At 33.5% G+C, this 13,243-nt stretch overlaps 1 protein-coding gene across 3 annotated transcripts; it reads left to right on the top strand.

The window, feature by feature from the left end:
• The first annotated feature begins 79 nt into the window (after positions 1–79).
• LOC106055227 (J domain-containing protein-like) lies at positions 80–7,299 on the top strand. 3 transcript variants are annotated; one of them, XM_013211439.2, is made up of 6 exons: positions 80–212; positions 721–854; positions 2,645–2,723; positions 3,097–3,233; positions 3,452–3,605; positions 7,097–7,299. In XM_013211439.2, exons 2-6 carry the CDS (start codon positions 768–770, stop codon positions 7,180–7,182), a joined length of 543 nt encoding a protein of 180 aa, XP_013066893.2. In that variant the 5' UTR covers positions 80–212; positions 721–767; the 3' UTR covers positions 7,183–7,299. The 3 variants fall into 3 exon arrangements, with proteins under 3 accessions (XP_013066893.2, XP_013066886.2, XP_013066879.2); XM_013211432.2 differs by having other exon boundaries at positions 86–212; positions 716–854; XM_013211425.2 differs by having other exon boundaries at positions 86–212; positions 663–854.
• Positions 7,300–13,243: the final 5,944 nt, after the last annotated feature.

The raw sequence follows: 13,243 nt of genomic DNA, 5'->3' as shown, positions 1-13,243 counted from the left end.
TATTTACTCTTGAAAATAGCCTCCCTATAGATTAGTTAAAATTTTGGACACTACTGACGTAACAGAGAAACGAAGTAAATAGAAAACAATATAATTATATCATTATTTATTAGATCTAGATTTATACAAGACATCATCTAGACGTCTATACTCACATACAGTTCAAGACTGCCAGTTGGATATCTAGATCTAGAATCTAAACTGACTTAGTGGTTGGGAGAGCATGATTTTCACCTAGAAGATCTAAGAAGAGAGATTCTAAGATTATCCTAGATTCCTAGATTATAATTATACTAGATATACATCATATACTCATATAGACTACAAAAAACTTATCTACAATATAGACTATATATAATATATATTATTATTATAGTTATAGATCTAGAATTCTAGATGTATCTAGATCTAGATTTCATTTTCAACTTGTTGTACTCTATCTGTAATGTACTCAGTACTGACTCAGTGACTGTAGATCTAGACTTGTTACGGACTTGTTGAATTAGTCAATAGTGAAGTGACACTTAGATCTAGTATAAGTAGTTACTTACTTTTAGTCTCACGTACTGACTTATTTAGTCTTAGTGAGTTAGTCTTATACTTATAGTTATAGTCTTATTAGAAATTAGATCTAGATTTGACTATTTACTATATATATTTAGATCATCAGTAGACTCTAGATGATATTGATATCCAATCATCTTCTTTTTTGAAGTGTAGACAGTGTATCTGTATTTTATAAGATAAGAATTCTAGATCAAATCTAAATGAATTCATTAGATGAAATAATCAATTTTGAAAGAAAACAGGAAGATGATTATTACTTTATTCTTGGCTGTAATAAAAATTCAACGGTAATTTAGATATCTATTTTTTTTTTGTTTGACAAAATGTATAAATAATTTTATAAATAAATTAAAATAGATCTAAATCTCTCTATATAAAAATAAACCTATTGTGTATTTAGATCTATATACTATAAATAAATGTCTTGGAGCTATTGTCTCAGATGAAGGAACCAAACCTTAACTACTGGCCAGAATTGCACAGTCCACAGAAGCACTTGCAAAACTCAAAATAATCTGGACTGACAAGGCATAGCCCTCAACACTAAAATCAGACTGATGTGCTCCCTGGTGATGACCACTGGATTCTTATATGCATGCGAATCTTGGATGCTGACTGCAGATCTCGAGAAGATGACCCTTGCAATGGAACTAAGATGCTATAGACAGATCTTAGGTGTCACTTACAAAGACCGCATCACGAATGAAGAGATTAGAAACATGATTAATACAGCAATAGGACCCATGATGACATGCTAACCACTGTCAAAAAACATAAACTCAAAACTGTATGGCTACATCACAACGTCCTTCCTTCACAAAACATGTACCAGAAAGAAGAAGACGAGAAAGCGATGGGAAGACAACATCAAAGAATGGACAGTGTAGAATAATAATAATAATAATAATTTTATTTATAAAGTGCTGTTAACAAACAAAATGTAGGCTCAAGGCGCTGTAACAACAATACAAACAAAAACATGAGAGCTAAAATGACAGTTAATCTAAAAAAGTTTTAAACAGATAGGTCTTAATGTTCTTCTTAAAAGTGGTGTAGCATGTTGTTATGTTAGTTATGTTAGTGAATGAAGTTCTATTCAAGGCAAAGGACAGAGAGGAATGGAGAAAGATGGTTGACAGTACTTGTATAATGGTGTTTCAATAGCCCAACAGACTAAGTAGAGGTGAAGTTGATACTAGACCTTAAAAATACTATAGATATAATAGGTCTAGTAGAATAACTTGATCTGTTCAACAACAGACTTCAATATCTTATAGGCCTACTTATTAACAAAGTACCAATAAACCAGCTGGTTTCAACTGGGCTATGACATGTTGACAAAAGGAGGGGAAGGGGTGGTCATCTTCTCAATATGGTATCATTGACAATACTATACTAACTATAGTCTTAATCTATATAGTTAATAGCTTTTTATGTCAAAATAAATTATAGATCTACTAAGACTAAGATTAATCAAGTGAAAACATTCTTATCAATATTTAATTTTTTTAAATGATTATAAAATTGAGAAATTCCTTTTCGTCTTTCAAGTAGATTGTCATTTTTTATACTGTTTTTGTGAGAGCAAGAAAAAAAAATAACTCGAAACATTTGCTTGCCAAAAAAAAAATAATTTTGATATTATTCTGCCAACAATATTCTGCATCTCATATTGTCAAAATGAACCCAGAGTGCATTTATGAAGCAACTGGCAGTCCTCATGTTGACATAGATTTTGATGTGACCAAAACAGTTATCCTGATGTCCTTCCCCCACTCTTTGTTGCAGCTCAGAATGCAGGAAATCATTTAGACCACTCAGTTGATCCTTTTCAATTAAGTTCCCTAATCCACACAGACATAACACACACGTTGGTGATTTTAAAACTGATTTAAAATTGATAAAAAATTATAACTGAAACATTGACATACTATTTAAAATCCTGAGAGTGTTTTTTTTTTCATTGCTTTTGTTACATTTATAAAAAAATTTTTTTGGGCATTCCTTCAGATGCTTATTGGACCATTAAAATGTATCATACCGGTAACTCTAATTTTGAAATTTACATTGTGTTAAGGTAGAGCAAATATCAGCAGAATACAAGTCAAGAGTGCTCTCGTGTCATCCAGACAAAGCTGACAATGTTAAACTTGCAAGTAAGTCATCATTCTGAAATAACAATACTATTGAAATAACAATACTATTGTCTGTCATCAGTGTGAAATTACAATAGGCCTACTATTGTCTGTCATATTCTGAAATAATAATACTATTGTCTGGTTTATATATATTCATTCAAATGATACAATGTAGTAGGTAAAAATGTAAAAAAAAAAAATAATAATAGGTTTTAAATAATAATTTTTGTTTTGTTTTAATTAAATATCTATGAATTAGCATTATACTTTTTTTTTAAATTGCACCTTGACATGTAGTCCAATTTTATGTGGCTAAATGAGTAGGTATTATATGGCTAGGTTTTGTATTTGAACATTTTTAAAACTTAAAAAATTATTTTTTTTACTATAGATGAACAATTTTCAAAGCTTTCACAAGCTAAAGATGTTTTACTAGACTCAGAGAAAAGAAAAGAATATGACAAGTGGAGAAATAGTGGTGTTGCTATTCCATTTGATACCTGGAAATCTATGTCTCATGTTCATACTGTAAGTGAAAAAATAAGCGATGAAATTTAGATTTAAAAAAAAATACCAAAAGGCATTGTTTTTTTTTGTTAGTGTCTATTGTTTTGCCAATCTTGGGATATGATTTTTTATTTTAAAAGTTTTCTAGTACCGGTACTCAATGATTTCTTTGTTATATTAGTTCATTTGAAGATTTGATCAAAAGACATGCATTTTGTTTGTGTATCCAATAATAACAGTCCTTACATTGGGGATATCATAAAGAACAGTTATCTCTCAATCATCCAAGTCAGACAGCTGCGGAATACAAGCAGAGAAAGCTGAACTTAACACAAGCAGAAAAAAGTCAAAGTTTGATAGAGCTTGAAGACAAAATGAGGTTCACACTAAGAGGCAAGAATTTATATGTTAATGAACTTTGAACAAAGAAAAAAAAAGGCTTATTTGTTTCAAATAAGCACCTTCAGGGTTAGGGTTAGGGCTTTTAGAAACTTGATTTGTACAACTTATTAAAAACTGTAATCCCCATGAAAATAGGAACAACAAATTACATACTGGTACTTTGAAAAAACAAAAAGGGGCTGATTCAGTTAGGGCATATCACTTTTGAATGGCTAGCTTGCTAGCTGTGACAAACATCTTGATTTAATATGGGTGAACATAGATGATGAAATGCCAGCAGACTCTTTTATAATTCTCATCGTGCAAATTTAATTATAGCATTGGTTTGGATGAAAACATTTTGGCATCAGAAAATATTTCTAGTGAAATCATGTTTTAGAGTGTTAGCTCCTCATCTGTTCATCATTGACAATGAGTAAATTTAATATTTGAACTGCATTTGAGATGTGTGGCTGAGGTGCAAAAAACACTTGTTTACCTATAAGTGGGCTCAAGTTCAAATCCTTACTTGAGCTAAAACTAGTTGTTGCCTAAAAGCAGCATGAAAACCTGCCAGATACTCCTTTCCTTCACTAGTCCAAAGAATTTACTGACTTATTCGGTAGTTAATGTTTCTTGAATGATTACACTGATTAAACTGGGGTGCATAGTGCTCTGAGCATTTTATGAGCATGAAAGTTGCGCGGTACAAAACTAATTAAAAAAAATTTTTTTATGGGATAATGGTGTTTATTTTTTTGGAATGGTCTTTTGATGGGTTTTAAAAGATATTGTTGTCAATATTTAGATGTCTATTTTTTTAACTCAGATTTTCTATATCAAGAAATAAAAAGATTACTTGTAAGTCATCAGTAATTTAAAATTTAAATTAACTGTATAGTGACATCAATAACGTAATATCTTAAATCTAATTATTTGCTTGTACAAACATGAAATAGACACATAGTTTTTTACATATACTGTATTGTCCTATCTTCAGGGGCTCAAAAATTAAAATTAAAGAAAGCAATTCTCCAATCTGAAATTGTCTAGTAGTGTTGTGCGTCGCACTTGTCCTGTCCGAGGGGGGGTGAGACTCGGGGTTAAACTTAGAGTTTGTTTTGCATTCACTTCCACTGGACACGGGCACTCCGATTCATGGACTAGAGATGTGACCAAAGGCTGCACCACTGGGGCCCTCGTCGTATTTGTATACTGTACCAGGCTAACCGTGCGGGACACACTATGTATGAAATGGCTGAGGGATGGCGCCTGGACAGACAAATCTCAGCAGGAGCTTTTTTACATCCCTGCACAGTGCAATGGAGATGCTCTTGCACCTCTTAGGCACTCTCTCAGGAGCCTTGTTTCGTTACCCTTTGGCCTAGTCGTCCCCTCACATGACCATTTCCACCCGGGCGCCACTATGAGGCAGCCTGGGGCAATTCTCCAATCATTTTCTGAATGTTGAGGAACATTTTCTTTTTGAGCTAAGACAAATATTTTAACTTTATAAAAAGTTATTTAAAAAAAAATGTTTGTTCTTTCTCACATTTTTAGCGCTCCCGAAAGGGGAAAAGACGCTATTAGTTTTGTGTGGTTTGTCTGTCCGTCCCGTTTAGATCTCGTAAATTAGAAAAGATATTTAAAATTTGACATCATAATATTTTAGACCATTCAAAGTTCTGATGCATCGGCTACTTTTTTCTTTTCTGAAAACGAAAAATTTAATTTTTAAAATCAACTATGCAAACAGTTTTTTCATAAAAAGACACCATTTTTACAACTATTCACTATTAATAGTAACAAACACAGGAGGCTTTTTAACTCTTCAAGATCGTAATGGCGCTGACAGCAACCAGTCTCCCGGCCGTGCTAACGTAATGACGCTTCCAGCGTCCAATCACTATTTCCCTGTTTACTTCTTTTTCTTTTCTAATCCACGTTTTTAATCCCTTAAATGGTTTAAGGAAACGCTAGAGCGGCCATTTTGAAAGTTTTTTCCTTCTGATACTTTGTTGATCTAAGCTGTTTTTATTGTTCTAAATATTTTTTTTTTGTAAGTGACTAGTGAATTTTTCGTTTTTTTTTGCATCAGACATCATGGCTGACAGGCCTTCTTTCCGTTTTACTGCTGATCAGGCTCTAAATATCTTTTTAGATACGAATGATAGTGACATGAGTGACTTAGACTTAGAGTTAGATAGAGATTCTAGAGCTAGAAAGTTATAATGAAAGCGATTTTCAGACTCAAGCGAGTCTGATAGTGAATTATTCATCCCTAGATCTAGTAAAAGTAGTAAACGAAAGGGGGCGTCGCCCCAGCCAGGCCCTAGTAGATCTAGAAAGAAACCTCACTAAAAGTGTAAATATTGATCAAGTTTGACAAAGTTATGTTTTTTAAATAGATAATTGGATAGAGTTTAATATTTCATACAATAATAATGATTGAGGACTGTTAGAATATTCTTTTTTTACTTGGGAAAGTCAGTTTTTAAAGATCAAATTTAAAAAAAAAAAATTTTTCATCTCTGAAATTACCTAATTTTTTTTTCCAGTGACTATCTATAACATTGTCAAGATAAATTATCTTGTAGTACATTCAATTTCCAAAAAAATTTTATGTAACATGTCTATGTTTTAACAAACAGAAAAAACAGTATGACGTTTACAAAAAGGCTTATGTGATAAAAATTGTGGGGAAAAAAAATAATTCCGGTAGAATGAGAAAAAAATTACGGTTTTTAGGAGTTAATAAGGGAGCTAGCTATTAACCATAATTTTAACACATTTATGCAAATGGTTTTCGAATTAAAAAAAAAACAAAAAAACTTTACAAATGTATTGATAAATTCAATAAGTTCTGTCAATGTGTGTACTACATTTACACACAAAAATGTTTCCTTTTTTTTTTTTTAAAGAGAAAAAAATCTATTTAATACCCAGTATGCATATAAGTGGAACGTACCGTAATTAAAAACAATAATTAATAAGTAGTTTTTATATTATCGCATGAACTTCAGCACTTCGCATCACAGCAAAGACACTTAACTAAAGGAATTATTATTTTTTTTACGGAAATGTTTTTTTTTTTTCTTGAGGCTTTGAATAAAATTTAGAAAACAATTACATTAATGCGATAATCATTATATGACAGTTAGGCCAGGTTCACATGTAACTTCACCTTCACTTTCACCTATCCTTTTGTCTGCTGGACCGTTGGGGCACCACATAAGATCGATCAACCTTTCTCCATTCTGCTCTGTCATTTGCCTTTGATAGAATTTCTGAAAATATTGAAACCTGCTATTTATTTATCTGCCTGGGTGGATCACTTCAGGGGCTGATTTTGAGTTTGTGTTTCTACACAAACTGTCTTTGTAACCTTGTTATAAAATATTTAGAGGCTTTATTAAAACAAAGTACATAACAAAAAAATGTAAAATAATAGTTGGAAAAAAATGCTAACTACTTTTTTTTTTATTTATCTTTTATTTTCTCAGATCCATCTAAAAAGAATTCTTCTGTTCAATGGGAAAGTGACAGATCAAATACAATTTTGGAAAAGTTTAGAAAATATGAGATTTGATAATGATCTTATTTAGTAACACTATCTGTAGTCTTTCTATTTTGATTTACTAGTCAATCCAGTAAAAAGCAATTTTATGTGTGCTCTTCTTGCAATATGAAAGCTATTTTTTAAATACTTTAGAGTTATAGTAGTTTGATTTATTAGATTCTTGTTTGTCTGAACTAAGACAGGTTCAAAGATGGTTTACTTCACAAAACCACACATAGAAATGTTAAAGCTGGCACTTATGAGTTGCACAGCTTCAGTACCACATTTTAACTTTTCTTGATGCAGTCATCTAAATAAGAAGATGCTTATAGATGATTATAATGTTAGATTTTCAAATGAGCATAGAAATAACTACACTGTTATTGAAAGATATTTTCCAGCAAATCTGAAAGTGATCATGGCCACTGTTGCCTAATTCATTGCAGCACATTTAGAAGTTCCTAGGGCGACTATTTCTCATACATGGCACATTTAGCTGTTCACATGGCAACCATTACATCATTCATGCAGCACATCTAGAAGTGAAAACACCATTGTATTATAGGAAAAATGATTTTACATGTTAATAGGGCCACTGTTACGAAGCTTCTTCATCTTGAGCGCAGAATGCCGCAGAAATCAATTATGTCTTAAGAAGAAGGTAATAATGTTGCAATCTAAGTGAACATTGTTTTTTTTTAAACCAGGTTAGAAAGTTTAACAATATATTTCAATATCCTTTTGGATGGGCACACAGGATTGCATTTGAAGTAGGTATGGGAGAATCCAGTAAATGTGAATAAAAAAATAACATGAAAAGTTGAGATCATTTTTTTCATAAATTTTTACATAGGCTTGGGCTTGAAATCTGCTCTTGATATAAAAGATGTGCACTTGGTGTGAATGGTTTTAGGTTCCTTAGATATTCAGTAACATTATTTGCTTGGCTTTTTTTTTTAAACTCTTGTTATTTAGCAATATAGCTAAAGATTGAGTTATTTAATTGAGTTCTGTTAGTAGCTAACGTGTACTCTGATTTTCATAAAGCTGAGTTTCACAAATTCCGGGAAGATATAATAAATATCTAATACCATATCTGACTGGGCTTGTGTCAACCATAAAGCTATATTGCTCATAAGTGAGTCTTGGGAGAAAACCTTTAATGAGCTTCATTGCCACCTACACCCACTTGATACTATTGCGAGTGCAGGGCGGCATTGAATTCTCTAGAGAGGGAAAGGGGAGACCTATTTGGAAACGATTGTTTAGCTGGAAATATTGTTCTTGCCCTTATAAACTTAGGTATAAAAATGGACTAGGAGAGTTAATTAAAGGATTTGTCTTATTTTTAATTAATTAGGGTTTATAAAAGGGCCTTTTTTCCTCTGTTTAGAGGAAATCGCCTCCATATCATTTTTCATACTTGTGAGATAATGGCCCTTTATTATGACACAATACTTAGATTTTTGGAATCCTTCTCCAACACCTGTCAAACACTTAAATTGTGTTTCAGTCAAGACCTCAAGAGGGAAACAACACGAAAAGAAATATTTGTTATGGGCATAATAAGGAAACTTGACAGTCCCTTGGATGAGAAAATTTTACACATCACCTGATGGGCAAACTATTTGTCATCTTAAGGGCATTTCAGTCATTAAAGAAGTTCTAACCCAAGTACATCAGTGCTTGGAAAATCCTATAACTGTTTTTACTAGGCAGCTAGACTTCTTTAATGAAAGCCTTGATGCCACTGATGTTGTTTTGGAGGCACTTTTGCTCTGCCCTCAGGATGAGGTGAAAAGTGTGATGAAAGCCAGTCTGTCTTCGATTGCAGATGTTATCAATCAGCAGTATAAAAGATATCTGCAGATGAATGTGACGAATAAGCTGAGCACTGAGACCGAATCTGCTAGGCTACACAGCATATATTCTGAGGAGGTGATTGGAATGTTCAGTGCAGCCAAAAAAATGCTCCAAAATGCAACAATAGGCTACATCTCCTCCAGTCTGTGGTAAAAAAAAAAATAAAACTGTAACCAATTTAGATTCCCTCAGTGATTCAGCTAAGAAAGAAGTGGTTGAATGGGCCATTGGTACATCTCGCACAAGGAGACAGGCTGAACGCTTGAGTCAGTCAGAAATGATTAAAGAAATGGTGAAGAGGGCAGAACAAAAGTGTCAACAAAAGGAATAGCAAGATAGGAGTAAAGTGGAAAAAATATTGAAAAGAGACAATTACATTGACAGCCTAAAGACATTTTTTCCCAATGTGACTACAGACACTTTAAATGATGTGCAGGAAGTATTGTGTGGTAGAGTGTGTGGTAGGTCAATCTGCCACTATTGATACGATAAGGGCCCAGTATTATACTGTGGCAGGATTGAAAGTTTTAATAGTAAGGATGATGAGTATGTGATAGCATATTGGCAGATTATTGAGGATAGCGTTTTTACTAGTCTCACTATTACTAGAGTTATCCCTATTTCCCATAAATTAAACAGTTTTTACTAGTCTCACTATTACTAGAGTTGTCCCTATTTCCCATAAATTAAACAGTTTTTACTAGTCTCACTATTACTAGAGTTGTCCCTATTTCCCATAAATTAAACAGTTTTTACTAGTCTCTCTATTACTGGTGTTTAACATTTCAATTTTTTAAAGATTTCTTTGTACTTGTATTTACTGATTATTATTTTACTTTTCGATTTTTACATGTAGCGGTATTTTATTATTCATTAGGTGGAATATGTTTGTTTTTAACTAACCGTGCTTGACTATTTCTAGTTTTGACTTTTTTTGTAAGGATTTGTTTAGGTACTTTAATTTTAGAGTTGTTTATATTAAATTGTAAATATGACTCGCTTTTCAGCAAGAAAATCAGAGTGGTCCTCAAACGAGCTCTGATATAACATCAGTTGTAGTAATTATTTCTACTTAACTTGTTTCATTATTTATTGGTACTTATGAAAAAAAAATTAGTATTAACATTTCTGTTTTTGGTAATTACATTTTTCTAAACATTAGAATTAGTTATATTTCCGAATGCTAAATACTTAATCTAATACACTGCCTTGCTTTCTATTTTTTTTCCTGAACTATTATTTGTCTTTTTCATCTCTTAATTAATCTGTTATATTTTCTAAATATTATTTTTTAACTTTGCACTCTGTCAGATTCTCACCTTGTTTGGGTCTGGTTTTATTCCTGACTGGGAAATAATGTGCCCCAAAAACACAACTTCTGATTTTAGGAATACTTTTCGGAATCATTTAGTCTGATGTTCTTTTCCTTTAGCCTATTGAGTAATTTTCATAGGTTTTCCTCATGATTTGTGCGAGCCTCTTCTACTGTGTCCCCCTTGCCAATTACCATTATATCATCCATCACGTTAAAACATCCTATTGGTCTCTCAAACGCATCATTCAAATGTCTTTGAAAGACTTCCGAGCTTACTTTGAGACCAAAAGGAAGCCTATTCCATTTGTACATACCGAATGGAGTCGCCATTGCAGTGAGACTTCATGAGTCTGAGTCTAGTTTGATATGCCAAAAAAGCTTCCTGAATGTCGACTTTGCTAAATATCTTGGCGTTACCCATTTCAGCCAAAATGTCATCTAGTGTTGTTAGGTTGTAATGCTCACTCAGTAGTGCCTTGTTCAAGGGTTGAGGATCAATGCAGATTTTAATCCTGCCATCTGATTTCTCTACCGATGACATTTGGCTAACCCACTCTGTGGGCTCAGTTATTCTTTTCAGAATTCCTCGTTGAACTAACGAGTTTAATTCAGCTCTGACTTTCTCTTTTAATGCTATCGGAATTCTTCTACATAGTAAGACTTTGGGCTTCACTGTTTTGCCTATTTTCAATGTAGCCACGCCCAAGTCACCGAGTGCATCAAGGTTTTGATGTTTGTTTCCTGTGGCTTCCACTTTGGCAATAAATCGGTCTTCATTTATGTGAATGAGCTCCATTTTCCTCAGTGTTGATAATCCTAGCAGGCATGTTAAATCATTTGGTACTACCACATACTCTACATTGAATTTCTCATTGGTCTTTAGATTGGTGGTTACCAACGTAGCTTTTACTTTTGGCTCCATTACCGTCTTATTCCACATAGTTAATCTCTGGGACGTTGGTACTATCTGGTCTGGGCACACATATTTTTCGTTTATGGTATTGACATCCGCGGCACTGTCCACTTGGAATCTGACTCTTGGGTTGTTGATCATCATGACGGCAGTCATCCTATGCTTTTTGGGGCCATTTATTGCCATTACCCATTCAGTTTGGAGTGTAACTTCATCTTCTTCTGTGTCTGAGTCTATGTTGCTCTGTGTCTTTGCCTGAGTAATGCTGTATATTTTCTTTTTGCAGACTGAAGCAAAATGATTCCTGCCTCCGCAAATGTGACATGATGTTCCCCAGGCCGGACATTTTCCCTTTATGTATTCATGGTCGTCCTTGCAAAATTTACATGTTTTCCTTTGTCTTGGCCCTTTGTCACTCTGTTGATATTCCTTTCTGTATTTTGGGCCTGACTTAGATGTTGAGATTCTTTCAATCGTTGGTTTGTCCAAAAGTTCGTTTCTTCCTTCTCTGATATCCTTCATTTGCCTTAGTGATCTTTCATATATCCTACACGTATCTATGCATTTCTGTAGGGTTAGTTTATCATCTTGCAACAGTTTTATCATCAAGTGTTCACTTCTAACCCCTAAGATAATTCAGTCCCTAATCAGACTCTCTTCTAGTTTATCAAAATTGCAGCTGCTTGCCAGTTTCTTCAGGGCAGTTATGTATGAGTCAGTGTTCTCGTCCTTCTTTGTCTTTTCGTATCTCTATGTTTCATTCGTTCTCCCAATGTAGAACTCTTCAAAACTTCATTTATTTTTGTCTCCTGCCCTTTTCCAAATGAATCAAACACGTCTGTTGCCTCACTTCCAATTATGGTCACTAGTGTTGCTACACGTATATCTTCTGTCTCTGTTATGAGTTTCATGGCTATCCCAGTCTCTTCTGAATCTTTTCCGATTGGCCGCCATATTGCCTGTTTGCAGTTGCGGTTGCGGTGCTGGGAAATATCTGTTCTTTAAGTTTCTCTAGGCTATCGTTTACCTTTATTACACCGCTGCCACCATGTTATTGATAATGGAATATAAACAAACTCGAAATAAGAACACTTTCAGATCATAAACAAACAACTTTAATTAATCAGCTTTCTTGGCTGGGCATGGGCACAACTCTTCCCACCGTATAACATTCCATCAACATATAATTTTCAGATTGTGCTTTCAACAGTGTTAAAATATATTGTCACCATGCTATCAAAAAAAAAAAAAAGGCTCTGGGGACTTAGGTAGATTTTATAAACACGGTGTGTGAAATTAGTATAGCACTTATTGGCCAAACATGCCTGAATATTGTTTTGACAAGCAGAGACAACAAACTACTTGTCAATTAGACTATTTCTTTCTGTTGACCAAAGCTTATAGAGGTGTTTTATGTTGATAATTCTGACTATTAAATAATAATAATAATTAATAATAAGGCTTGTCTTGAGTCTGAAGGTTAGTGAGGAATGTAGTATTTCAGTGGCTATGCAGCTGCAGCTGGGACCTACATACTTTGCCACATCCAGCGCAGACAAAACCATTGTCTTCCAGTGGTCGATTTAGATTTTCTTTTTTCCATCCTCGACAATGGATTTTCTTTAGGCCTCAAAAAGATGTATCGCGAGGCCTTTTTAAGTGATCCTGATCTCATTCTGAAGCCAGGTCTCATTTCTATGTCAGTTAAAGCAAGTTGGTGCCTAAGTTAGTCATTAAAGTGTTTCCGTGGGGCACCTTTGTTACATAAACAAAATAATTAACAAAGTTAAAAATAATCACTTTTAATGCCTTTATAAGCAATCAACAGAAGCAACAATAGCCTATAAATTGTATGAGTCACATCCCATCATACTGCACGAATAGGAAATATTCTAAAGGGGCAAACTCTACACTCTTTATGAAAGGAATAACATACAACAAACAAGCACAACTGTTACATACAGATGAGACTTTTAATGATACAATAACAGACTCATATA

Source organism: Biomphalaria glabrata, chromosome 2 (assembly GCF_947242115.1).
Source record: "Biomphalaria glabrata chromosome 2, xgBioGlab47.1, whole genome shotgun sequence".
Classification (NCBI taxonomy): Eukaryota; Metazoa; Mollusca; class Gastropoda; family Planorbidae; genus Biomphalaria; species Biomphalaria glabrata.
The sequence above is the reverse complement of the archived record's forward strand: the minus strand, read 5'-3'. Positions and strand labels throughout refer to the sequence as shown.

Excerpts from the sequence above, each read along its gene's own strand:
- LOC106055227 (XM_013211439.2), top strand. The coding sequence starts at position 768 with ATGAATTCATTAGATGAAATAATCAATTTTGAAAGAAAACAGGAAGAT. Across the intron at positions 2,724-3,096 it reads TGACAATGTTAAACTTGCAA|ATGAACAATTTTCAAAGCTT; the intron begins GTAAGTCATCAT and ends TTTTTACTATAG. Across the intron at positions 3,606-7,096 it reads AATGAGGTTCACACTAAGAG|ATCCATCTAAAAAGAATTCT; the intron begins GCAAGAATTTAT and ends TTATTTTCTCAG.